This window comes from Aphelocoma coerulescens, chromosome 29 (genome assembly GCF_041296385.1).
Source record: "Aphelocoma coerulescens isolate FSJ_1873_10779 chromosome 29, UR_Acoe_1.0, whole genome shotgun sequence".
Classification (NCBI taxonomy): domain Eukaryota; kingdom Metazoa; phylum Chordata; class Aves; order Passeriformes; family Corvidae; genus Aphelocoma; species Aphelocoma coerulescens.
The window spans coordinates 1,357,349-1,382,012 of NC_091042.1; the positions used below are offsets into that span (position 1 = coordinate 1,357,349).

Below are 24,664 nucleotides of genomic sequence, written 5' to 3' on the forward strand. Positions count from 1 at the left end.
CCCCCGACCCCCGGCTCGGTGAGTGCGGGGCCGGGGCGGGCGGGGGGCGGCGGGCCCGGCGCGGTGAATATGCAATGGCGTAATTAGCATAATTTATATATTTATGATAAAGAGCGGTGGGGGGGGCGGGGAGGGGAGAAACGGCGGAAAACGGGGGACAGCGGGGGGGGCACCGGGATTTGGGGGGGGGGAAAGGGAGGTCAGGGGAGATTTGGGGGGGCAGAGGGGCTTGGAAGGAGGCGGTGGGGCCGGGGGGAGAACTGGGGAGAACTGGGAGGAACTGGGGAGAAACGCGCAGGCACTGGGGGGGGGGGAGGGGGGGCAGAGGGGAGCGTGGGGACTGGGGGGGATTAGGGGGTGCCAGGGGGGACATCGGCTTAGGGGGGATCCCTGAGGGAACCCCGGAACTGGGGGGGGGGGGGGCAGGGAAGGGGGAAGAGGGGCTGGAGAGCCCCGGGGCAGGGAAAGGGGGGGGCTGTCCGGGGGGGTGCACGGGGGGGGGGCTGTCAGGAGAAATTGGGGTGCGGGCGGTGGGGTTTGGGGTGCAGGAGAGGGGGCAGGGGGTGAGGACAGTTTTGGGGTCCTGCCCGGGGACGGCAAAGAGACTCCCGGGATGAGAGGCGAGGGGGGCACCGGGATTTGGGGGGCAAAGACAGTTCGGGGGGGGGGCAGAGGGGCTTGGGGGGGGGCGCTGGGTCTGGGGGGGAATTTGGGGAGAACTGGGGGGACACGCACGCGCTGAGGGGGGGCAGATGGGGGCAGGGGGCACCAGAACGGGAGCTGAGGGTGCCGGGGGGGGCCTCGGCTAAGGGGGGGTCCCTGGGGGCACCCTGGAATTGGGGGGGGGGGGTGTCCAGGAAGGGGGGGCTGGAGAGCTCCGGGGCAGGGAAAGGGGGTGACTGCCGGGGGGGGGGAGGGGGCAGGAGGGATTTTGGGGTGCAGGAGACGAGAAATAGTGCTGAGGGGGGGCAGGATGTTGTTGGGGTCCTGCCGAGACCACCGGGGGGGAGTCGAAGGGGGGAAGGGGGATTTGAGGATTTGGGGGGGAAAGACAGATTGGGGGGGGGTTGTGGGGAAGAGGGGCTTGGAGGGGGGCCCTGGGTTCACGGGGGAAACTGGGAGGACGCCACGTGTTGGGGGGCACAGGAATGGGGGCTGAGGGGTGCCAGGGGGACCTCGGCTAAGTGGGGGTCCCCGGGGACACCCCTCAGTTGTGGGGTGCAGGGAAAGGGGAGGAGCGGCTGGAGAGGAAAAGGGGGGGGTGCACGGGGAGTGCAGGAGGGATTGGGGTGCGGGAGGTGGGGTTTGGGGTGCAGGAGAGGAGACACGGGGCGGGGGGTGAGGACAGTTTTGGGGTCCTGCCCGGGGAGGGCAAAGAGACCCCGGGGGGCGGGGGGGGGGCACCGGGATTTGGGGGACAAAGGTGGTTGGGGGGAGGCGGGGGAGTGAGAGAGGCTTGGAGGGTCTGGGGGGGGACATTGGGGAGAACGGGGGGACACGAACGCAGTGAGTGGGCGTGGTGAGGATTAGGGGGTGCCAGGGGGGACTTCGGCGAAGTGAGGGTCCCTGGGGGCACCCCGGAATTGGGGGGGTCAGGGAAATGGGAAGAGGCGGCTGGAGAGCCCCCGGGACAGGGAACGGGGGCACTGCCTGGGGTGGGGGGGCAGGAGGAATTCGGGGATGAGTTTTGGGGTGCAGGAGATGAGAAACAGGCAGAGGGGGGCAGGGCATTATTGGGGTCCTGTTGGGACCCCAGAGGGGCAGCAGTGGGATTTGGGGGGAAAGGCAGGTCAGGGGAATTTCAGGGTGGGGGTAGCAGGGTTTGAGGGGCAAAGGCAGGTCGGGGGGGGGGGGGTTAAGAGGCATTTTGGGGTGCTCCAGAACAGCGGGGAAGGGGGAGGCTGTGAGGGTTTGGGGGGGCTGAGCACCCCCTTAGAGGGGGACACTGTCCCAGGCTGCCCCCACAGCCCCCCTGAGCCCCTCATTTGGTGGTTTTGGGGTGGGGGGACCTTCCCTGGGTGTTTCAGAGCCCCAGCAGTGCAGGGATGGGGGGCACGGAGGGTCCCCACCTTTGAGGGGGGCAGAGGAAGGGGCTGGGGCTGTGTTGTCCCATGTCCCCCCCAACCTGTCCCCAGCACCTCCATCCGTGGCCATCTCAGCGTGACTCCTGTTCTTCAACCCTGCACCCCACCTGAACCCCCCAAAGGGGTAATGGGGCACAGCACTGCCCCCCATCCCAATCCATCCCACCCCATCCCATCCCACTGATCCCACTGATCCCATCCATCCCATCCCATTGATCCCACTGATCCCATCCTATCCCATCCCATCTCATCCCATTGATCCCATTGATCCCATGATCCCATTGATCCCATCCCATCGATCCCACTGATCCCACCCCATCCCATCCCATCGATCCCACTGATCCCATCCCATCCCATCCCATCCCATCTCATCCCATCCCATTGATCCCATTGATCCCATCCCATCGACCCCACTGATCCCACCCCATCCCATCCCACTGATCCCACTGATCCCATCCCATCCCATTGATCCCACTGATCCCATCCCATCCCATCTCACCCATCCCAATTGATCCCATTGATCCCATCCCATCGACCCCACTGATCCCACCCCATCCCATCCCATTGATCCCACTGATCCCATCCCATCCCATTGATCCCACTGATCCCATCCCATCTGTTATGATCCAATTATTATTCTTAGAAATGCCCAAATTAAGGTGCAGACGAGACCATTTGCCAGTGACAATAGTAAGGGTTTTATTTGATGCTAAAGAGAGAGAGAGAGAGAGAGAGAGAGAGAGAAAGAAAGAAAGAGAGAAAGAGAAGAAAGAAAGAAGAAAGAAAGAAAGAAAGAAAGAAAGAAAGAAAGAAGAAAGAAAGAAAGAAAGAAAGAAAGAAAGAAAGAAAGAAAGAAAGAAAGAAAGAAAGAAAGAAAGAAAGAAAGAAAGAAAGAAAGAAAGAAAGAAAGAAAGAAAGAAAGAAAGAGGAAAGAAAGAAAGAAAGAAAGAAAGAAAGAAGAAAGAAAGAAAGAAAAGAAAGAAAGAAAGAAAGAAAGAAAGAAAGAAAGAAAGAAAGAAAGAAAGAAAGAAAGAAAGAAAGAAAGAAAGAGAAAGAAAGAAAGAAGTAGAAAATAGGTGAGGGGGACAGAAAGAGTGACAGGGACAGAATAAGGAAAATGTCACCACTCCGTGGGTGCCAAGGATGTCCCGTTGGAGCTCTCCAGCTGGTCTTGGTGGTGAAAGGTCCCCCCAGAAGGAGTAGGATCCCAGGGGTTGTGGCTACACCCCCGAGCCGGGGTGGCGATGGCCAGGCAGGTCCCCCTGGGGAGGGGGCAGCCCTCACAGCAGGCTCTGGGGCTGGAGCATCACGGGCAGTCCTGTGGGGCCTCTGGGGAGCCCTTTGGGGGGTCTCTGATGGATTGTGACTCCCCCTGGGCTGTGTCTCACGTGAAAGTCCCCTGGATGTGCCCTGTGGGGTTGGGGGTGCCACAGCCGGGCCGGTTTGGGTTTGTGTAACGGAGGACCCGAAACCTCCTCGCCCCCCTCGGCTGGGGGAGTCTGTGTAAACCTGTGAGCTGTGCTCTCCCCCACCCCAATCTCAGCTGGTGGCTTTGGCCTTTGGTGGATGCACACCTTTCCCTCAGCCCGAGGTGATTGAACAATGGGTTTCCCTTTATCTAATCAGCAGTTTGACTTTCGGTTCAAGCCCCACTCTTCAGGGAAGGCTCCTTCGGTGTCAGCTTCTTTGTCATGAACAAAACTTTCAGTGTTTGAGGCATGAACTGTTTGCAGTCTCTGACACCCATCCCATCCCACTGATCCCATCCCATCCCATCCCATCCCATCCCATCCCATCCCATCCCATCCCACTGATCCCATCAATCCCATTGATCCCATCCCATCCCATCCCATCCCATCCCATCCCATCAATCCCATTGATCCCATCCCATCCCATCCCGTCCCATTGATCCTATCCCATTGATCCCATCCCATCAATCCATTGATCCCATTGATCCCATTGATCCCATTGATCCCATCGATCCCATCCCATCCCATCCCATCCCAATCCATCCCATTGATCCCATCCCATTCAATCCATTGATCCCATTGATCCCATCCCATCCCATCCTATCCCATCCCATCCCATCCTATCCATCCCATCCCATCCCATCCCATCCCATCCCATCCCATCCCATCCCATCCCATCCCATCCATCCCATCCATCCCATCCCATCCCATCCCACCATCCCATCCCATCAATCCCATTGACCCCATCCCATTGATTCCATCCCGTTGCTCCCATCCCATCGATCCCATCCCATCGATCCCACTGATCCCATCTCACTGATCCCATCCCATGGGATGTAGGCTCGGGGTGGGTCCCGTGCCCCCCAGACCCCCCGTGCTGCCCCTCCAGGGTGTCCTGTGCCCTCAGGGGCACTTCAGGACACGGGATCGATGCTCCAGGTTCTATTTTGGGGGGGGGCAAACTCCGCTTCTGGCCTTGGCAGGAGATTTTAATCCGGGAATAAAAATTCCTGGGAAGTCACTGCAAAGTGATCCCACTGCTCCCAGTGCTGGGGGGGCACATTCCCCACAGGCAGCAGAGCGAGGGGGACCCCAACACCGCTGATTTGGGATCTGGATTTTGCCCCCAAAACACCCATGGAAGTGGAAGGAAATCAGGGATTGAGGAATTCCACCAAGGCCGTGTGGGCCAGATGCTCCCGGCATCTTCCAGTTTGGGAAAAACGTGGCAAAAAACGGGGAAAATCGTTCCTTTGTCGTGGTGCAAAAAGGATTTTCGGAGCGTTGCAGTTGAGCTGCTGAGCTGGCAGGAAACCTTTGGCCGACTGGTTTGGGGTTTTCCTCGGTTTCCAGCAGTTTTTGGGCCCCTCTGCAGGGTATTTCCTCTCTGATAATTTAAGGATATTATTATTATTATTATTATTATTATTATTATTATTATTATTATTATTATTATTGTTATTCCCTGGATTTGGGGGTCAGGGCTCTGGCACCCCACAGCCACACACCCGGCTTAACAACAGCCCCTCCTTTTGCTTAAGCAAATCCCCCCCAAACTCCCCTTTTTCTGGGCTGCCCCTTTTCCCCATATTTGGAAGATTTGGGGGCGGTAAATGAGTTTTCCCAGATTTTCCTTTGGAATTTGGCTGCCCCAGGGGGTTTCCAGGTGTGAATCTGGATGGATTTGGGGTATTTTGGGGGCAACTTCTCATCCCCCACCTCGGTTTCTCCATCTGTAAATGCCACAAAACCATAAAAGAGATCAAATTTAGAGGGAAGAAAGGATTTGGGGGGAATTATTCCCTCCAGGAATGAATCCGAGATAACAGCAGCAAGGAGTTTGTGAGTCCAAAGTCTCCCCTGCTCAGGTTTAACTCATCCCTGGGGTTTCTCACCTGGGCAAACTCCATTTTCCACCGTCTTTGGATCCATCTCTGCCTCACCAACGCTTAATTAACATGGAAATTAGATCCACGGGGAGACTGGGAGCATCCTAAACATCCTTCTCTTCCCTTTTCCCCCCCCTTTCTTTATTTTTTAGTATTTTTATTATTATTTTGTGCATTTCCTTGCCTTCCCTCCATCTGTTGCTCCGTGGCCGCTCCTCCCTGCCTGCCCTCACCACCATCTGGATAAATTATCTGTCGCATTAAATGCCAAAAAATACCCCAGAAGAAGTGTGAGAAACGGGATCCGTGGTAGGGAAAGGGTCCCGCTCCCAAATCCGGAGCTGGATGCCCACCTGCATCCAGCCTGGAATTACAAATGTCTGATTAATTGTCTCATTAATTAGTCTCTCCCCCCCCTCCCCCGGGTTATTTGAGTCTCCTCCCACCAGCAGCAGGGAGAGGAATCCAAGGATTTTGGGCATCTCGTGCCCTCCTCAGCCTTTTGCTGCTCCAGTTCAGCCGGAATAAATCCAGTTTGGCTGCTTAGCTTGGACTGGGGTGGGTGGGGATGGATAACGGGGAGGTTCTGTGCTCCTGTGTCCCCAGAGTCCCAGAAAATCCCACACATCCATTACCTTTCCCCTTTCTCCTGACCAAGTCGCCTTTTCCCAAAACTCCTCCATCCTTTGGGAGCGGGAAGGGAGGATGGGGGGGATCCTGGGGCTCCTCGTGTTTTTGGGGAGCGCAGGAGCAGCCAGAGCTCAGCACAGGAACAGCTCCGGGTTTTGTGTCCCTGCAGGCCAAACCCAGGCACCCCAAAACTCGGAGGAGCCCAGGGAACTGGAGCCCCAAAACCAGGAGAGGCAGAACCCCGGAGAACCCAGACACCCTGAAACCCGGAGAGCCGGAGCACAGAATTGCAGAGACCCAGGACACCAGAGCCCCGGAGCCCTGACACCTGGGAGCCCTGAAACCCGGAGAGCCGGGGCCCAGAGTCCCGGGAGCCCCCAGCCCCAGAGAGCCGGGGCCCATCAGCCCATCCCGGGGGGCAGCACCCACATCCAGCCCCGTGTCCGGCCGGGAGGGTCCCTCACCCCGGAGCAAACAGTGGGTGAGTAGCCAGCACCCCAGAATCCCGTGGGATTCCCTTCCCTTTCCCCTTCCCACTCCCCCTTTCCCCTTCTCGTTTGGGGTCCCAGCGTGGCCTCAGCCATCCCCTCCAGCGCAGCCCCCCTGTCTCACAGGTGCAGGGGTGGAGATCCCACCTGGAAGAGGCAGGAGCAGCAGCTTTCCCACCTTTTCCAGCCTCAGGTGTAGGAAAAAAGCTGCCCCAGGACTTTGGGATGTCCCTCGGGAGGCTCCTCCCGGCTCCCTGGGGCTCCCTGGGGTGGGTGTGTCCCACCTGGGGGTGACTCCAGCAGGACACAGGGCTCCCCCCCAGCGACTCCTGTCACCTGCTCCAGGAAGCGTCCCCAACAATCTGGACCCCCTCGGGAAGCACCAGGGACTTGTGGGGGCAGCCAGGGGTCACCCATACCTGGTTTTTTAGAGTTTCAAAGGGGTTTCAGAGGGGTGAGAGGAACCCCAAATCCCCCTGGGCACCCCCAGGCTCTCGCCCAGGTGGTGACAGCTCCTCCTTGTCCCCTCTTGCAGCATGTGGCAGGTGTGACCCTCCCCACCTGTGCCAGGTCACCATGGAGCCGTGCCCGGGGCAGCCCCAGGAGGCCCTGCTGACCGTCAACGAGCAGGTACGGCCACCCTGCCCCCCAAAACCGGGCCGGGGGGTGGGACCCCAGTTTGTGCCCTGGGAGGGGCTGAAACTCCTGTAGGGAATTTGGGGGGCTCACCTGGCCCTGGGCCACACCTGTGGGGCTGGAGGGGCACTCCGGCCCTGCAGGTGTGGGGTGCCGGCCCTGCTTTGGGGTGCTGCAGGTTTGGGGTGCTGTGGATGTGGGGATGATGCAGGTGGGGGGTACCTGCTCTGTTTTGGGGTGCTGCAGGTGGGGGGGTAGCGGCTCGATGGGTTCATATAGGCTCAGGTGGAACAGCCAGGTTTAATTAATCATTAATTAACAGCGGGGTCACCCCCAGCCCTCGGGGGGAGGGCCTAGAAATGAGTCTGGGGGCACTGCTCCCTCTGGGGGGCTGAGCCAGCCCTGCCCCAGCAGGAGCAGGAACATCCCTCGGGAATGGGAACATCCCAGCAGCTCCGGGGGTGGGTCTGGGGGTGGGTCCGGGGGTGGGTCCGGGGGTGGGTCTGGGGGTGCGCTGCGGTTGGGAAGGGCAGGACCTGCCTGATAAAAAGCCTGTCCGGGACGATAAGAATCCCGGTAGGATAAACAAACCAATTCCAGCGGGATAAAAGCCCCAGTCCCAGCAGGATAAAAAACCCAATCCCTGCGGGATAAGAAGCCCGATCCCGCCCCCACAGGGGCTGCTCCTCGCGGCCTCCTCTCCCTTATCGGGCTCAAAGCCCAGCACGAAGCCCTCCCCTCCTCCCTGGGCCGGGCAGGGGGTGCAAACCATTAACCCTGAGCATTCCACACCCTCCCACCGGCCCCTGGCTCCGAGCAGCCAAATCTGCCTCGATGGGGGTGATTTTCACCGGAGGGGGAGAAGGAGGAAGGAGGGAGGAGGTGGATGGGAGATGATGGCCCAGAGCCACAGCAGTCCTTAAAAACACAAGTCCGGGAAGCAATGGCGTTCCCATTCCCACCCAGCAGAGAGGCCCAGAGGAAGGGAAACCCAGGCCTTGGGGTCCATCTGTTGATCCTTGGAAGGTTCTCTGGCCTGGTCAGGGATCTCCTGCACCTTCTGTGGGGTGGTGGCCTTCCCCTGGGGCCACAGTCCCATCTCACACCCCGCACGCTCCAGGCTCTTCCAACAACGGATCGAGATCCCGGTTTTGTAGAGCCAGGTTTGGGAGCTGCTGGAGCTGGGGCTTCAATTGCCACAAGGCACAGCCAGCCCAGTGCTTTGAGAAGGTACGGACTGGGTGGTGTCTCTGAGGATAAAAGTGTTCCCTGGCACTGGAGACGCTCCCATGTCCCACCTGGAAACCCCAACACCAGCGCTGCACCTCACTGAGCACTGCCCCACATCCAGGGGAGACTGGCATTGCCTGGCCAGCTCCATGGGTTTGGGGAAGAGCTGGATTTGCTCTGGGTTTAGGGGAGAGCTGGATTTGCTGTGGGTTTGGGAAGAGCTGGATTTGCTCTGGGTTTGGGGGAGAGCTGGATTTGCTCTGGGTTTAGGGGAGAGCTGGATTTGCTCTGGGTTTGGGAAGAGCTGGATTTGCTGTGGGTTTGGGAAGAGCTGGATTTGCTCTGGGTTTGGGAAGAGCTGGATTTGCTCTGGGTTTAGGGGAAAGTTGGATTTGCTCTGGGTTTGCAGGAGAGTTGGATTTCCTCTGGGTTTAGGGGAAGAGCTGGATTTGCTCTGGGTTAGGGAAGAGCTGGATTTGCTCTGGGTTTAGGGGAAAGTTGGATTTGCTCTGGGTTTGGGGAAGAGCTGGATTTGCTCTGGGTTAGGGGAAAGTTGGATTTGCTCTGGGTTTGGGGGAGAGCTGGATTTGCTGTGGGTTTGGGAAGAGCTGGATTTGCTCTGGGTTTAGGGAGAGTTGGATTTGCTCTGGGTTAGGGAAGAGCTGGATTTGCTCGGGGTTTAGGGGAAGAGCTGGATTTGCTCTGGGTTTGCAGGAGAGTTGGATTTGCTCTGGGTTAGGGAAGAGCTGGATTTGCTCTGGGTTTAGGGGAGAGTTGGATTCCATGCCCAGCCCACTGATACGTGGAAAAGACTCCACTACTGGGACAAGCAGTGCAGGGGGTGTGTTTATTCCAGCGCTGGGGCACATGGATGTGGATTGCCCCACTAAATGCCCCCCTCGGCTCGGTCTGTATCGGGTTACGAGCTGCATATTCATTAAATTCCCCAATGAGGCTATGCATATTCATTACCCAGCCCCGCCCAGCCCCGCTTCCTCTCATCATGAGCCCAAAGTCATTTCCATCCGCGTTGGGCTCGTGCAGGGGTCTCTGGGGTGAAGTAAGGAGTCCTCAGATGAAGTAGGGAGTCTTCCTCAGGTTCAACTTTTCACCTTGTGCTTGCTCCCGGAGTCCCTGGCCCAAGTTCAAACCCCAGGGCTGGGTTGAGCTGGTTTCTGGGTCCAAAGGGGGATCTTTCAGTCACGGCTGCTTCCCCTTATCAATAATCTTGTGTCCTCCCTTTTTCTGATCGGCAGATGTGACAAATCCAAGCTGTGTGCATCGCTGTAGCAAGCAGCCCCTTCAGTGATTCACTTAACCCTCGTTTCCCCCACTGACCACTGGGATCCATCCCTTTCCCTGCGCCTCCTGTTCCCCACTGAGGTCAAACAAAGTCACAAACCCTCCCAGGACACCTGGTGGGATCCCCAGCACTCCCTTGGGTCCAGCCCTACCAGATGTGGGCAGCTGGGAAGGCATTTTCCCACCCAGACCTGCCCAAACTGTTCCTTGTGGAATATTTGGCTGGTCAGGGATCCAGGTCACCTCAGGGAGCTTCCTGTGCCTTTTCCCTGGAATTCCAGGCCCTGGGTGATGGGAATGGCCCAGGACAGCCCCGTCCCCGTGACCCATCGGGTGTAGCCTCAGTACCCCTGGTTGGGATAACCCAGCATGTCCTGGGTAACAGCTCCCAGCTGCCAAGGTACTCCAGGTTTCTATGGGCTCACCTGCTCCTGCTGCCAAAAAACACGGGATAAACCAAACTCTAGCACTATTTTTAGTCCTAGGAAACGGCACTGCTTCAGTCACTCCCCAAACTCTCCCCCCCTCCACCGCTTCCAAAACTTTTCACTATTTCTACATTTTAGCAAACGAAGAACTCCGTGCCCATGGGCTATAAATTACAGAACTGGCATTAATTAGCGTTCTATCCCCTATTGGTTATTGATTTCTCTCTCCTCATGCTGATTTAGTCTCCACTCTCAGTCTCTTTGTTGCATTTTTCCCAGATAGGGAGAGTTTCAGTTCAGCTGTGGACTGCCTGTGTCTCTTCTTTATCTCTGGCTCCTGCAGAATGTCCTTGTGCTCTGTAAATCCTGCATTCCTCACGTCCAATTCCAGCAAAAACATCTCCCTCTTCCCAGGCTTTGTTTATTGAGAGAAGGATCAAGGTTGGTTCAGCAAAACTCAAAAGTTTCAGCGATTTTCCCAAACCGGGTTCCCAAAATAGCAGCCGGTGACAAACCTTGCTAAGTGCCGGCTGCGGTGGAACGTGGCACTGCTTGTGGTTAATTAAAGCCATTAATTAGAGAAGTTAATTAAAACAATTAATTAGGGAAGTTAAATCATTTCCAGCGCAGAGGCACAGTCTGTAAATGGTTCAGGAGGGCTTGGGTGGGAGCTGGGAAGAGAATTCCCTGTGTTTCATCCCTGTTCCCTTCCAAGTCCTGTCCCTCCCCCTGCCCTGGGACAGCCCCAGGGGACATTTTCTCGTGTTTTGTCAAGGTTATTTCGTTCCCCTGTTCATAGCCCTGAAAAATTCAAACAAATCATCACAAATCTGAAGCCCTCCGAGGCAGAACTGATACAAATCCCTTCATTTGGATGATTCCAAATGTTCATTAATGTTCGTACCAACTCCCAGCCTTCATTCGGTTCAATTCCCTGATTTTCACTTCGTTGAGACAAATTTGTACATCAGATAAATGTACATTTAAGGGAAGAATAAAAGCTTTTCCCACACCAGTCTTCTTTTCCAGTAAAAAAAAAAAAAAGACAAAATCAACTCAGCAAAAAAATCAAACTGGCAGCACACGAAATAAATCTGGTTTGGATAATCCCAGTCATATTTAGTTGCCCAACAAGTTGCTCACAAGACAAACAAATCAGCAGTTAATATTAAATTGATAATACAGGAGGTTCTTTTGGGGACAGTTTAAAGTGGTTTTGGTCCCCCACAGCTCGATCAGATCCCATAAAAAGGGAAAATTCAGCCCAGGACAGAGCAGTTATTAAAGAACAGGAGGAGTCCATCAATTCCCAGCTCCTTGTCTGCTCTGGTGGCTCCAGGGTGGAACGCTGGCATCGGTGACTCCTGTGAGAGTGGAAGGGCAGAGTGATGAATGCAAACCCCAAATCCTGGGATGATCTGGGAGCCTTCCCTGTAAACCCAGTGCCCTCCCCACTCGGGACTGGCCAAACTGGTCAGCCCCAGCTCCCGGGGGCTCTGGCACTGGGGAGGGTTGGGAGTGTGAGACCATCCCCAGTGCCCAAGGACCTTGTGGAAATCTCATCTTTTCACTCCTGGAATTCTGATTTTCCCTCTTTTCCCGCTGCTCTGTGGGCAGCACCCAACCCCCCACGGCACCGCCTGCCCTCTGCCAGGTTTCTGCTCTTCTGCAGGAATTGCAATTCCACCCTGGCAGGGTCAGGAATTGTCAGAGCCCAGCTCAGAGCAGGAGGAGAAAAATGACCACTGGTCACCAGGGACAGTGACCACTGAGTGACCCTCAGCAGTACCACCCTCAGTGACCCACTGAGGGTCAGTGTCCTGCTCCCCACGCACCCTCCCTGAAGGTCAGCTGGGCTTTGGCCCAAAGGAGACCTCACAGCAGGTCTGGGTCACACCAGAAACCCCAACACCAGCACTGGACCTCACTGAGCACTGCCCCACATCCAGGGGATCCCAGCATTGCCTGGGCAGCTCAGGGAATTTAGGGAAGAGCTGGATTTGTTCTGGGTTTGGGGGAAGAGCTGGATTTGCTCTGGGTTTGGGGAGAGCTGGATTTGCTCTGGGAATTTAGGGAAGAGTTGGATTTGCTCTGGGAATTTAGGGAAGAGCTGGATTTGCTCTGGGTTTGGGGGAAGAGCTGGATTTACTCTGGGTTTGGGAAGAGCTGGATTTGCTCTGGGTTTAGGGGAGAGCTGGATTTGCTGTGGGTTAGGGAAGAGCTGGATTTGCTCTGGGTTTGGGGGAGAGTTGGATTTGCTCTGGGTTTGGGAAGAGGTGGATTTGCTCTGGGTTTGGGAAGAGCTGGATTTGCTGTGGGTTAGGGAAGAGCTGGATTTGCTCTGGGTTTGGGGGAGAGTTGGATTTGCTCTGGGTTTGGGAAGAGCTGGATTTGCTCTGGGTTAGGGAAGAGCTGGATTTGCTCTGGGAATTTAGGGAAGAGCTGGATTTGTTCTGGATTTAGGGGAAAGTTGGATTTGCTCTGGGTTTGGGAAGAGCTGGATTTGCTCTGGGCCTTGCAGAGGAACAGCCACGATTCTCAGGAGGGTCAGGACCAGGCAGTGATTGACCCTCTGAGGGTCAGCATTGTTCTCCCCATTAACCCTCCCTGAGGGTCAGCTGGGCTTTCTCAGGGAGAAAACCTCCCGAAGGTCTGGGTCACCCCAGGAAACCTCAGGGGGTCTGACCTGCCCAGGTCAGACCGAGAGGAGAATTGGAGTGGTGGGGAGCAGTGAAGATCAGGCACCTCTCCAGCTGCCAGGACCTGCTGCCAGAGGTTTCTGTCACTTTTCTGTCTCTTGTCCCTTGTCCAACCCTCCAGCTGCCGTTTTCCTGTAGGGAAACCTCTGGATTCTCCGAGTGATCCTGGCCCTGGCACCGATAAAACATTCCAACCCCCCCAAATCAAGGGTAACCCGGGGTGTTGTTGATGGAACCCCTTGGGGTGAATTAGAGTGACACGGCATGACCTGTGTTTATAAACATATAAATATATAAAGATATATCAACGTAAACATATGGGTATGTAGGATTTGGTTTAGAACAATTTAGTTGCAACGGAGAGCAGGGTTGGAGCTACTTTGGGTTGGCCTCATCTGTGGAAAGGACAAAAATAACACAAGAAAATGTACAGGGAAAAGAGAAAGGGGAGGGAGGGAAGGAGGGAAGGGAGGAGGGAAGGGAGGAGGGAAGGAGGGAAGGAGGGAAGGAGGGAAGGGAGGAGGGAAGGGAGGAAGGGAGGAAGGGAGGAAGGGAGGAAGGGAGGAAGGGAGGAAGGGAGGAAGGGAGGAAGGGAGGAAGGGAGGAAGGGAGGGAGGGAGGGAGGGAGGGAGGGAGGGAGGGAGGGAGGAAGGAAGGAAGGAAGGAAGGAAGGAAGGAAGGAAGGAAGGAAGGAAGGAAGGAAGGAAGGAAGGAAGGAAGGAAGGAAGGAAGGAAGGAAGGAAGGAAGGAAGGAAGGAAGGAAGGAAGGAAGGAAGGAAGGAAGGAAGGAAGGAAGGAAGGAAGGAAGGAAGGAAGGAAGGAAGGAAGGAAGGAAGGAAGGAAGGAAGGAAGGAAGGAAGGAAGGAAGGAAGGAAGGAAGGAAGGAAGGAAGGAAGGAAGGAAGGAAGGAGGGAAGGAGGGAAGGAGGGAAGGAGGGAAGGAGGGAAGGAGGGAGGGAAGGAGGGAAGGAGGGAAGGAGGGAAGGAGGGAAGGAGGGAAGGAGGGAAGGAGGGAAGGAAGGAAGGAAGGAAGGAAGGAAGGAAGGAAGGAAGGAAGGAAGGAAGGAAGGAAGGAAGGAAGGAAGGAAGGAAGGAAGGAAGGAAGGAAGGAAGGAAGGAAGGAAGGAAGGAAGGAAGGAAGGAAGGAAGGAAGGAAGGAAGGAAGGAAGGAAGGGAGTTGTAACTTGGATGTGCCTTTGTCAAAGGGGAAACACAAAGTTCAGGGGCTCGATGCACCTTTGGGGTCGGGTGAACACCCAGGAACCTCCTGGGGGGAGTTTTACCCTCTCTGATGTAACACCGGGGTCACCCCCAGCCCTCGGGGGGAGGGCCCAGAAATGAGTCTGGGGGCACTGCTCCCTCTGGGGGGCTGAGCCAGCCCTGCCCCAGCAGGAGCAGGAACATCCCTCGGGAATGGGAACATCCCAGCAGCTCCGGGGGTGGGTCTGGGGGTGCGCTGCGGTTGGGAAAGGCAGGACCTGCCTGATAAAAAGCCTGTCCGGGACGATAAGAAGCCCAGTCCCGACGGGATAAGAAGCCCGATCCCGCCCCCGCAGGGGCTGCTCCTCGCGGCCTTGTCCCTTATCTGGCTCAAAGCCCAGCACGAGCCCGTCCCCTCCTCCCCGGGCTGGGCGCGGGGGACGGAGCAGCGCCGGCCGCGACAATGGCAGCGGGCTTCGGGTCATTCACCATTAACGTCCCGGTCCCTGCCAGGCTCCTGCAGGTACGGGGGCACCGGCTCTGGGGTGCTGCAGGTGTGCGGAGTTCTGTAGGTTTGGGGGTGCTGTAGGTTTGGGGGTGCTGGTTCTATCTAGGGGGTGCTGTAGCTGTGGAGGTTTTGCTGTAGGTTTGGGGATGCTTTAGGTTTGGGGGTGCTGCAGGTGTGGGGGTTCACCTGCCCAAGGTCTCACCCGGGGGTGCCCCTGGAGTTGGGGTGCTGACAGCGAAGCGCTCAGGTCTTGGGGGGCTGCCACCCCCACATCCGTCCCTCCCTCCTCCAGGGCCCAGGTGGGCTCTGCACCCCAAAACAGGCCCCCGTGGGGCGGGGGGAGCCCCTGGGGGACACGGCCGCGGGGTGACATCCCCGGAACTGACTTTGGGGTCCGTTTGCAGGTCATTGTCATGTCCAGCCATGAAACCATCCGAGTGCTGGAGGTGGGGGTGGATGGGGACCCCAAAACGGCCGGGGAGGGAGCGGGGGGGTCCCCGGGACAGGGGGGCCCCCCAGGTGTGGAAGACGCTCCCTCCAGCACCCCGAGCTCGTCCGGCGGGGAGGCGGCAGGTGAGAGACCCCCCCTCCTTCCCGGGATCGTTCCCGGCCGTGCCCCGGGTCCGTCCTCCCCGGGATCGTTCCCGGCCGTGCCCCGGGTCCGTCCTTCCCGGGATGGTTCCCTTCAGTGTCCCGGGTCCGTCCTTCCCGGGATCGTTCCTTTGAGTGCCCCGGGTCCGTCCTTCCCGGGATCGTTCCCTTCAGTGTCCCGGGTCCGTCCTTCCCGGGATCGTTCCCGGCCGTGCCCCGGGTCCGTCCTTCCCGGGATCGTTCCCTTCAGTGTCCCGGGTCCGTCCTTCCCGGGATCGTTCCTTTGAGTGCCCCGGGTCCGTCCTTCCCGGGATGGTTCCTTTCAGTGTCCCGGGTCCGTCCTTCCCGGGATGGTTCCGTTCAGTGTCCCGGGTCCGTCCTTCCCGGGATCGTTCCCTTCAGTGTCCCGGGTCCGTCCTTCCCGGGATGGTTCCTTTCAGTGTCCCGGGTCCGTCCTTCCCGGGATCGTTCCCTTCAGTGTCCCGGGTCCGTCCTTCCCGGGATCGTTCCCAGCTCCATGCCCGGCAGCGGAGGGGGTGTCTGGGTTGTGTCACCTGGGCTGCTCCGGGGTCCGGCTGCAGCTCCACCCCCACCCGCTCCCCGGGAACGCACTTTTTGGGGAGATCCCACTTTTTCCCTCGCTGGTTTCTGGCCAGCGCCCCAAATCCACCCGCACGTGTCCCCTGTCCCGCCCTCTCTCCTGCCGGGGGGAGGAGGAGGCCCCACCCGGGGGGATGGGGGATGGTCGCCGCCCCGGTCCCACCACGGCTGACCCAAGTCACTGCCGCTCCCCGGGCGCTGGCCGCACCTGAGGACACCTGTGGGAGGGTGTTCGCTCCCTGGCTGTGCAGAGTTTGGGTGCCCCCCTCCTCACCCCCACCTGTTTCTCCCCCAGGTAAAGCCAAAGCAGCGTCGTCGCCCGTCCCCGTCCCCTCGAGCCACGCCCCGAGCCAGCCCGGCGTGACCCACCTGGCCGTGCAGGCCGCCCCACAGGTAACTGCCCCCCGGGGCCGGGGGGCGAGGGGGGGCCCCGGGGGAGGTGTCCGCGAACAGGGGGTGGCCAGGTAAAGGGGACCCGCTTTTGTCCCCCCACACAGAGGGGTCTCCACAGACCTGGGGTGGGAGGGGGGGGGGGGAAGGGAGGCCCCCAGGTGCCCCTCGTCTCCCTATGGAGAAGGGGTTCCGTGTAAGGGGGGACCCCGAGGCAAAGGGGATCCCCTCAGTGCCCCACATCCCCCACAGAGCGGGGGTCAGCAGATAAGGGGGACCCCCCTTTATACCCTCCAGAGAGGCATCTCCACAGCCCCCCCCAGTGCCCCCCACTCAACAGAGCTCCCCCCCATCTCCCCTCGGAGTGGGGTTCACGGGTGAGGGGGGCTCCCCCTTTGCCTTCCCCCCCCCCCCCAGATGTTCACCAGGGAGTCCCCCCTGGGCCCCCCTTCCCCCAGGGGTTCACCAGCTCGGGGGGCTCCCCCTTTGCCCCCCCCAAGAGGGATTCACCGGGGAGCTCCCCCTTTTACCCCCTCCCCACCCCAGAGGGGTGTCCCAGGCCGGGGTGGGGGGGCCCTGTGGGGGTTTCCCTGATGCTGAGCAGGGCGTTGATTTGTGTTTCTCTTTCAAATCTCATTTATCTCCGCAGGTGTTGGCTCAGGAAAGCTTAGCCACAGGTGTGACAGGAGTAATGGTTCCGGCAGGGACAGTTACTCAACCTCTTCTTATCCCCATCAGTATTGCAGGTCAGGTGACAGGCCAGCAGGCGCTGGCCCTGGTGACAATTCCCACAGCAACGCTCGCCGCGCTCCCGGGACTGACGCCGGCGGCACCTGCGGGGGCGATTTTCAAACCGCCCGTAGCCAATCTCACAGGTAACCGCAGGTAACCGCGCCCGCCCGCACACCTGGGAGCGGAAACGGGCTCCGGCCGGGGAGTTTGAGTGAAAAAGGTGCAGATTTGGGGCTCCAGGAAGGGTCTGAAATGGGCTTGAGTTTGGGGGATTTGAGAATAAAAGGTGGCGATTTGGGGTTCCAGGTGTGGTACCCGGTGTAGATTTGGGACTCCAAGTGTGGTACCCGGTGTAGATTTGGCGTTCCAGGTGTAGTACCTGGTGTAGATTTGGGGTTCCAGGTGTGGTACTTGGTGTAGATTTGGGACTCCAGGTGTAGTACCTGGTGTAGATTTGGGGTTCCAGGTGTAGTACTTGGTGTAGATTTGGGACTCCAGGTGTGGTACCTGGTGTAGATTGGGGGTTCCAGCTGTGGCACGTGCTTGCGACAGGTGAAGTCCAGGTAGATTTGGGGCTCCAGGTGTGGCTGCAGGAGGGGTCTGAAATGGGCTTGAATTTGGGGGATTTGAGAATAAAAGGCGTAGATTTGAGGTTCCAGCTGTGGTACCAGGTGCAGATTTGAGGTTCCAGCTGTGGTACCCGGTGCAGATTTGAGGTTCCAGGTGTGGCACCAGGTGCAGATTTGGGGCTCCAGGTGTGGCACCAGGTGCAGATTTGGGGCTCCAGGTGTGGGACCCGGTGCAGTTTTGGGGCTCCAGGTGTGGCACCAGGTGCAGATTTGGGGCTCCAGATGTGGCACCAGGTGCAGATTTGGGGATGCTGGAGCTCCCTTTGCCCCCTCCCCAGCTCATCCTCAGCCCAAACCCAGCCCGTGGGCTTCACTGGGAGGGGTTTCAGTATCAAAATTACAGATTTAGGACTCCAGGTGCGGCACCTGCTGCAGGAGGGTTCTGAAATGGGCTTGAATTTGGGAGATTTGAGACTAAAAGGTGCAGATTTGGAGGCCCAGGTGTGGTACCTGGCTGAAACAGGTGACCTTGGGACTCCCTTTGTCCCCTCCTTAATTCATCCTCCCCCAGCTCAGCCCCAGTCCAGGTGGTCTTCACCTGCAGGGGTCTGAATTGGCCTTGAATTTGGGGAATCGGAGTATGAAAGGTGAAGATTTGGGGCTCCAGGTGTGGCACCCCCTGTGGCAGCAGGTGGGGGGGGATCGACCCCAACATGTGGGGCTCTTACGGACCCTGGAGCTGTCCCAGGTGTGTCCGGGCAGATTTTGGGTTCCCCCGGGTGCCCCCCACTCTGTGCTGCAGCAGCACCGGGGTCAGGTGAGGCCCCGGCCCGGTGACAGGAGGGGACAGGCGGGGCAGGGCGGGGCGGGGCGGGGCGGGGCGGGGCGGGGGGACACGGGCGCGGTGCCCCCGGTGCCACCCCACTGACGGTGTCTCCGTCTCTCCGCAGCCGCCGCCGTGCTCAGCCCCGCCATCCCGGCCATCCCGGCGGTCCCGGCGCCGCGGCCGCCCCCGCTGCCCCCGGGGCAGCCCCCGCTGCTGCCCCAGCCCCCCCCGGCGCCCACCCCCCCAAAGGACCCCCCGATGTCCGTGCAGCCCCCGATGTCCGTGCAACCCCAGATCACCGGACTGGCCTTTAACCCCGGCATAGTAAGGACCGAGCCCACCCCATCCCGGGATCCAGCGGTCGTGGGGCCACGGGGAGCCCCGGGAATTCCAGGGCCACGTCCTGGCCTCAGTTTCCCCAGGCAGGATCCCACTCTCAGTTCCACACGTGAGATTCTGACCTCAGTGTCCCTGGACAGGATCCCTGCCTCAGTTTTTTCCCAGGACAAGACCCCAGCCTGTTTCCCTGGTGGGATCCCTGCCTCAGTTTCCCTATGCAGGATCCCAGCCTCGGTTTCCCCAGTGCAGGATCCCAGTTTCAGTTTTCCCGGGCAGGATTCCAGCCTCAGTTTCCCTGGGCACAATCCCAGCCTCAGTTTCCCCATCCCGATGAGCTGCAGCTCTGCTTTGGGCAGCTCCCAGGGGATGGATTTATAGATTTAGGGACCCCCCAGGGACTCCGGTGGCCATGGGGAGGGGGGGACGATCCAGGGGGGTCCCGGTGGCCCCCATTGCCCCAGCTCTGACCCCGTTTCCATCCCACAGCTCACGGCGGCTCTGGGGGCGCAGCCGCAGCTCCTGGGGTCCCTCAGTGCCCCCCCCGTGATCGCCAACCCCCTCCCCAGCGTCCAGGGGATCCCAGGGCAGCTCCTGACCAACGCCCAGGGCCAGGTACCGCGGGGGGTCCCCTGTCCCCCCCACGGGGTTGTGTCACCTGGGGAGGGGGTCCTGGATGCTCCCGGTGTCGTGTCCCCATTCCCTCCCTCCCTCCCCCCCACCACTGGGTGAGCGTTTTCGGGTCCCCCAGCACCGTGTCCCCCCCCCAGGTGATCGGGACCCTGCCGTGGGTCGTGGCCCCCCCCGGGGTGGCCGCGGCCGCCCCGACGCCGGCCCCCCCCAGCCTGCAGGTGACACCGGTGACACCGCAGCTGCTGCTCAACGCGCAGGGCCAGGTCATCGCCACGCTGGCCACGGGGGCCACGCTGACCACGGGGGCCACGCTGGCCACAGCTCCCCCTGCACCGGCCCCCGGCAAGAAAAATGGGCCCGCTGAGCCCCCCGTCAAGAGCGAGGTGAGCCCCCACCCCTGAGACCCCCTGAGCCCCCCCAGGCCACCCCCCCACCCCAGCGAGGTGGGTCACAGCTGGGAGGCCAGGGCAGTGTGACCGAAGGGCGGCAGCGTCCCCAAAGGGGCTTTGGGAGCAGGGGAGCAGCTTTGGGACCCCCCTGCAGCTTTGGGACCCCCCTGCGGCTTTGGGACCCTCCTGCAGCTTTGGGACCCCCCTGCGGCTTTGGGACCCCCCTGCAGCTTTAGGACCCCCCTGCAGCTTTGGGACCCTCCGAGTGCTTTCGGGACCCGGCCACGCGGCCTTGGGGGAGACAGAAGCACCTTTGGGATGTGGCCAGGTGGCCTTGGGATACCACGACCATTCCTGGGACACGGCCCCATTGTTCTGGGGAGACGTGAGCCCCTCTGGGACCTGGCCACGTTGTTCTGGGGGGACACGAGCACTGCTGGGACGTGGCTGTGGGACCCCCTGAGCACCTTTGTGCTGCGGCCACATGGCTCTGGGACCCAGACAGGTGGATTTAGGAGCCCGTGAGCCCCTTGGGGACCCAGCTGTGTGGCTGTGGGGGCACACGAGCCCCTTTGGGTCCTGGCCATGGGGCTTTGGGATGCCAGGAGCACCCCCAGGCTGTGCCCCCTCCTGTCCCGTGGCCACGCCGTGGCCCTCCTCGTGCCACCAGCTGTCCCAGTGGGCCGTGCCCCATGGGGAGCGGAGCTGCCAGTTCCCCCCAGGTCACCCCCGGGTCCCCCCCCAGGTCCAGCCCATCCAGCCGGCCCCGGCCGGGGTGGGGACGAGCCCCGTGCCCGTGGCCAAGGTGTCGCCGTCCCCGGTGCCCATCACCTGCTCCGAGACCCCCACCGTGAGCCAGCTGGTGTCCAGTGAGTCACTGGGAGCACTGGGAGAGGGATAATGGGCTGTGGGGTCCGTGGGAATAGCAGGGACTGGGGTCCTGTGGGAAGAGGGATAATGGGGGTCTGGGATCCCTGGGCAGAGGGAAAATGGGAACTGGGAGAGGGATAAGAGGGTCTGAGGTCTTCTGGGATTAACAGTGTCGGGGAACCACGGGGAAGAGGGAACACGGTGCCTGGGGTCCTTGGGAGAAGGGATAACGGGGACTGGGCTCCCCTGGGAAAAGGGATAACAGGGACTGGGATCACTGGGAGAGGGATATCAGGGACTGGGGTCCCTGGGCAGAGGGATGAAGGGGTTCACAGCCCCCCGTGCCCCCCCCCAGAACCCCCCGCCCCACCCAGCGCCGAGGAGGACGGGATCAACCTGGAGGAAATCCGGGAATTCGCCAAGAACTTCAAACTGCGGCGCCTCTCGCTGGGGCTGACCCAGACCCAGGTGGGGCAGGCCCTGACGGCCACCGAGGGCCCCGCCTACAGCCAGTCGGCCATCTGCAGGTAATGCCACCTGGGGGACAGGTGTGGGGCCATCTGCAGGTAATGCCACCTGGGGAACAGGTGTGGGGCCATCTGCAGGTAATGCCACCTGGGGAACAGGTGTGGGGCCATCTGCAGGTAATGCCACCTGGGGGACAGGTGTGGGGCTGTCTGCAGGTGATGTCACCTGGGGGACAGGTATGGGGCCATCTGCAGGTAATGCCACCTGGGGGACAGGTGTGGGGCTGTCTGCAGGTGATGTCACCTGGGGGACAAGTGTGGGGCCATCTGCAGGTAATGCCACCTGGGGGACAGGTGTGGGGCCATCTGCAGGTAATGCCACCTGGGGGACAGGTGTGGGGCCGTCTGCAGGTAATGCCACCTGGGGGACAGGTGTGGGGCCATCTGCAGGTAATGTCACCTGGGGGACAGGTGTGGGGCCGTCTGCAGGTGATGTCACCTGGGGGACAGGTGTGGGGCCATCTGCAGGTAATGTCACCTGGGGGACAGGTGTGGGGCCGTCTGCAGGTAATGCCACCTGGGGGACAGGTGTGGGGCCGTCTGCAGGTAATGCCACCTGGGGGACAGGTGTGGGGCCGTCTGCAGGTGATGTCACCTGGGGGACAGGTGTGGGGCCATCTGCAGGTAATGCCACCTGGGGGACAGGTGTGGGGCCGTCTGCAGGTAATGCCACCTGGGGGACAGGTGTGGGGCCATCTGCAGGTAATGCCACCTGGGGGACAGGTGTGGGGCTGCCTGCAGGTGATGCCACCTGGGGGACAGGTGTGGGGCTGTCTGCAGGTAATGCCACCTGGGGGACAGGTGTGGGGCTGTCTGCAGGTAAGGGGACACAGGCAGGTACGAGCAGTGACGGGGCCAGGGTGGGCACGGGGGGAGGAAAGGGGAAGGAAAATTGGGGGAAAGGAGTATTGGAGAAAGGGAGCAAAACAGGAGGAAAGGAAAATTGGAGAGAAGGAGGGAAATTGTGGGGAAGGAGGAAAAGCAGAGAATGGGAGGAAAACAGGGAAAAGGAAAGTTGGGAAAGGGGGGAGAGGTGGAGGAAGAGGGAACTGGAGAAAAGGAGAAAAATGGGGGAGAAAAGGAGAAAAATTGGGCAAAGGAGGGTGCTGGGCATTGCTCCCCCCTCACTGTGACACCCCCAATCCCATCCTGCTGTCCCCCTGTCCCCCATCCCTGAGGGTCTCCCATGTCCCCTGTGTCCCCTCAGGTTTAAGAAGCTGAACATCACCCCCAAGACATCCCCCCGAGTGTCCCTCATGTCCCCCTGAGTGTCCCCTGTCCCTGCAGGTTCGAGAAGCTGGACATCCCCCTGAGTGTCCCCCGAGTGTCCCCCCAAGTGTCCCCCCGAGTGTCCCCCCAAGTGTCCCCCTGAGTGTCCCCCTGAATGTCCCCTGTCCCCACAGGTTCAAGAAGCTGGACATCCCCCCGAGTGTCCCCCCGAGTGTCCCCCCGAGTGTCCCCCTGAGTGTCCCCCTGAGTGTCCCCCTGAGTGTCCTCACAGGTTCAAGAAGCTGGACATCCCCCCGAGTGTCCCCCCGAGTGTCCCCCTGAGTGTCCCCCTGAGTGTCCCCTGTCCCTGCAGGTTTGAGAAGCTGGACATCCCCCTGAGTGTCCCCCATGTCCCCCCTGAGTGTCCCCCTGAGTGTCCCCCATGTCCCCCCTCAGTGTCCCCCTGAGTGTCCCGTGTCCCCACAGGTTCGAGAAGCTGGACATCCCCCTGAGTGTCCCCATGAGTGTCCCCCATGTCCCCCCTGAGTGTCCCCCTGAGTGTCCCCTGTCCCTGCAGGTTTGAGAAACTGGACATCCCCCCTGAGTGTCCCCCTGAGTATCCCCCTGAGTGTCCCCCTGAGTGTCCCCTGTCCCCGCAGGTTCGAGAAGCTGGACATCCCCCTGAGTGTCCCCCTGAGTGTCCCCCTGAGTGTCCCCCATGTCCCCCTGAGTGTCCCCCATGTCCCCCTGAGTGTCCCCTGTCCCCGCAGGTTCGAGAAGCTGGACATCCCCCTGAGTATCCCCCTGAGTGTCCCCCTGAGTGTCCCCTGTCCCCGCAGGTTCGAGAAGCTGGACATCACGCCCAAGAGCGCGCAGAAGCTGAAGCCGGTGCTGGAGAAGTGGCTGCGCGAGGCGGAGCAGCGGCAGCGCGAGGGGCAGCAGCACCTGCTGGAGTTCGTGGGGGGCGAGCCGGGCAAGAAGCGGAAGCGCCGCACGTCCTTCACGCCGCAGGCGCTCGAGGCCCTGAACGCGCACTTCGAGCGCAACGCGCTGCCCACGGGCGCCGAGATCACGCGCATCGCGCAGGAGCTGCGCTACGAGCGCGAGGTCGTGCGCGTCTGGTTCTGCAACCGCCGCCAGACCCTCAAGAACACCAGCAAGCTCAACGTCTTCCACGTGCCCTGAGCTGGGGGTGCTGGCAACGCCCCAGGTGGCCCCCGGCCCGCTGCCGTCAGCGCTTTGGCCGCTGGTTCTGTCCCTCACCGCCACCCGCGCCCGTAGCTGTGTCCACCCGTCAGCATCTCCCCCCGTGCCCCGAGCTGGGAGCACTGGGAGCTCCCCTGTGTCCCCCCGGCCTCCTGCCATCAGCACTTTGGCCACTGGTTCTGTCCCTCTGCCACCGCCCCCGTACCTGTGTCCACCACCCCTGTAGCCGTGTCCAACATTCAATGTCTTCCACACGCTCTGCGCTGGGAGAACTGGGAACATCCCAGTTCCCAGTCCCAGTCCCCCCGACCACCTGCCATCAGCACTTTGGCCACTGATTTTGTCCCTTTGGCCACCAATCTTGTCCCTCCACACCCATGCCCATACCTCTGTCCAGGCCTTTCCCTGTGCCCACCCCCCCGTGCCCTTCAGCGTCTTCCCAGTGCTCTGAACTGGGAGCACTGGGAATCCCCTCTGTCCCACCGGTCACAGCCCCCTTGACCTCCAGCCATCGGCACTTTGGCCACTGGTTTTGTCCCTTTGGCCATGGATTTTGTCCCCCTGCCCCCGTGCCTGTGCCCACCGGTGCCTGTGTGTGTCCCCCCGTGCCCTCCTTGTCACACCTCCCCCGCCTGTGACACACGTGGTGACAGACCCCCCCCGCCCTGTCCTGCCCCCCGAGTGTCACACACCCACCCAAAATCAGTGATTTCCATTTTTCTGGGTTTTGCCCTTTTTCCTGTGTTCCTGAGGCAATGTCACGGCTCACCAGGGGTGACCCCCAATTTATGTCACCCCCCCGACACTGATTTGGGGGGTTCCTCACCTCGTGAGGGGCTTCTGGGGGTGATCCCCCACCTTGGGGATGTCCCGTGGGTGGATTTTGGGGACATCACTGGACTCCCCGGGTTGGGGGGGCGTGAACCCCAAAACAGAGGCAGCGCCCCTTCCCCACCTCCCCCTGCCCTGAGCCTGGGGGGCTCCAGCCCCCCCCGGGGGAGCGATGGGAGGGGGAGGTTTGGGGGCGACGGGGGACACCGGGGTGCCCGCTGGGGCCGCGGCAGACTGATGCACTTGATGTAGTGGTGTGAAATAAACAGTATTTTTCTTTTTTCTTTTCCTTTCCCCTTTTTGTCCGGATTTGGGGGGGTGGAGGAGCGGGGGCGGGGGGTCCTTCCTCCTCCTCGGCTCCCCCGCCCGCGGCCCGCGCAGCTCCGCGCTCGC

General features: G+C 60.3%; 1 protein-coding gene across 3 annotated transcripts; it reads left to right on the plus strand.

Annotated features, from left to right (window-relative positions):
- POU6F1 (POU class 6 homeobox 1) lies at window positions 1–24,522 on the plus strand. Of its 3 annotated transcripts, XM_068997595.1 has the most exons (12): window positions 1–18; window positions 6,242–6,553; window positions 7,096–7,190; window positions 14,967–15,135; window positions 16,049–16,146; window positions 16,793–17,018; window positions 18,395–18,594; window positions 19,096–19,221; window positions 19,377–19,622; window positions 20,374–20,497; window positions 20,854–21,025; window positions 23,074–24,522. In XM_068997595.1, exons 3-12 carry the CDS (start codon window positions 7,137–7,139, stop codon window positions 23,417–23,419), a joined length of 1,761 nt encoding a protein of 586 aa, XP_068853696.1. In that variant the 5' UTR covers window positions 1–18; window positions 6,242–6,553; window positions 7,096–7,136; the 3' UTR covers window positions 23,420–24,522. The 3 variants fall into 3 exon arrangements, with proteins under 3 accessions (XP_068853696.1, XP_068853694.1, XP_068853695.1); XM_068997593.1 differs by lacking the exon at window positions 1–18 and having other exon boundaries at window positions 6,051–6,553; XM_068997594.1 differs by lacking the exons at window positions 1–18; window positions 6,242–6,553; window positions 7,096–7,190 and adding an exon at window positions 14,376–14,577.
- Window positions 24,523–24,664: the final 142 nt, after the last annotated feature.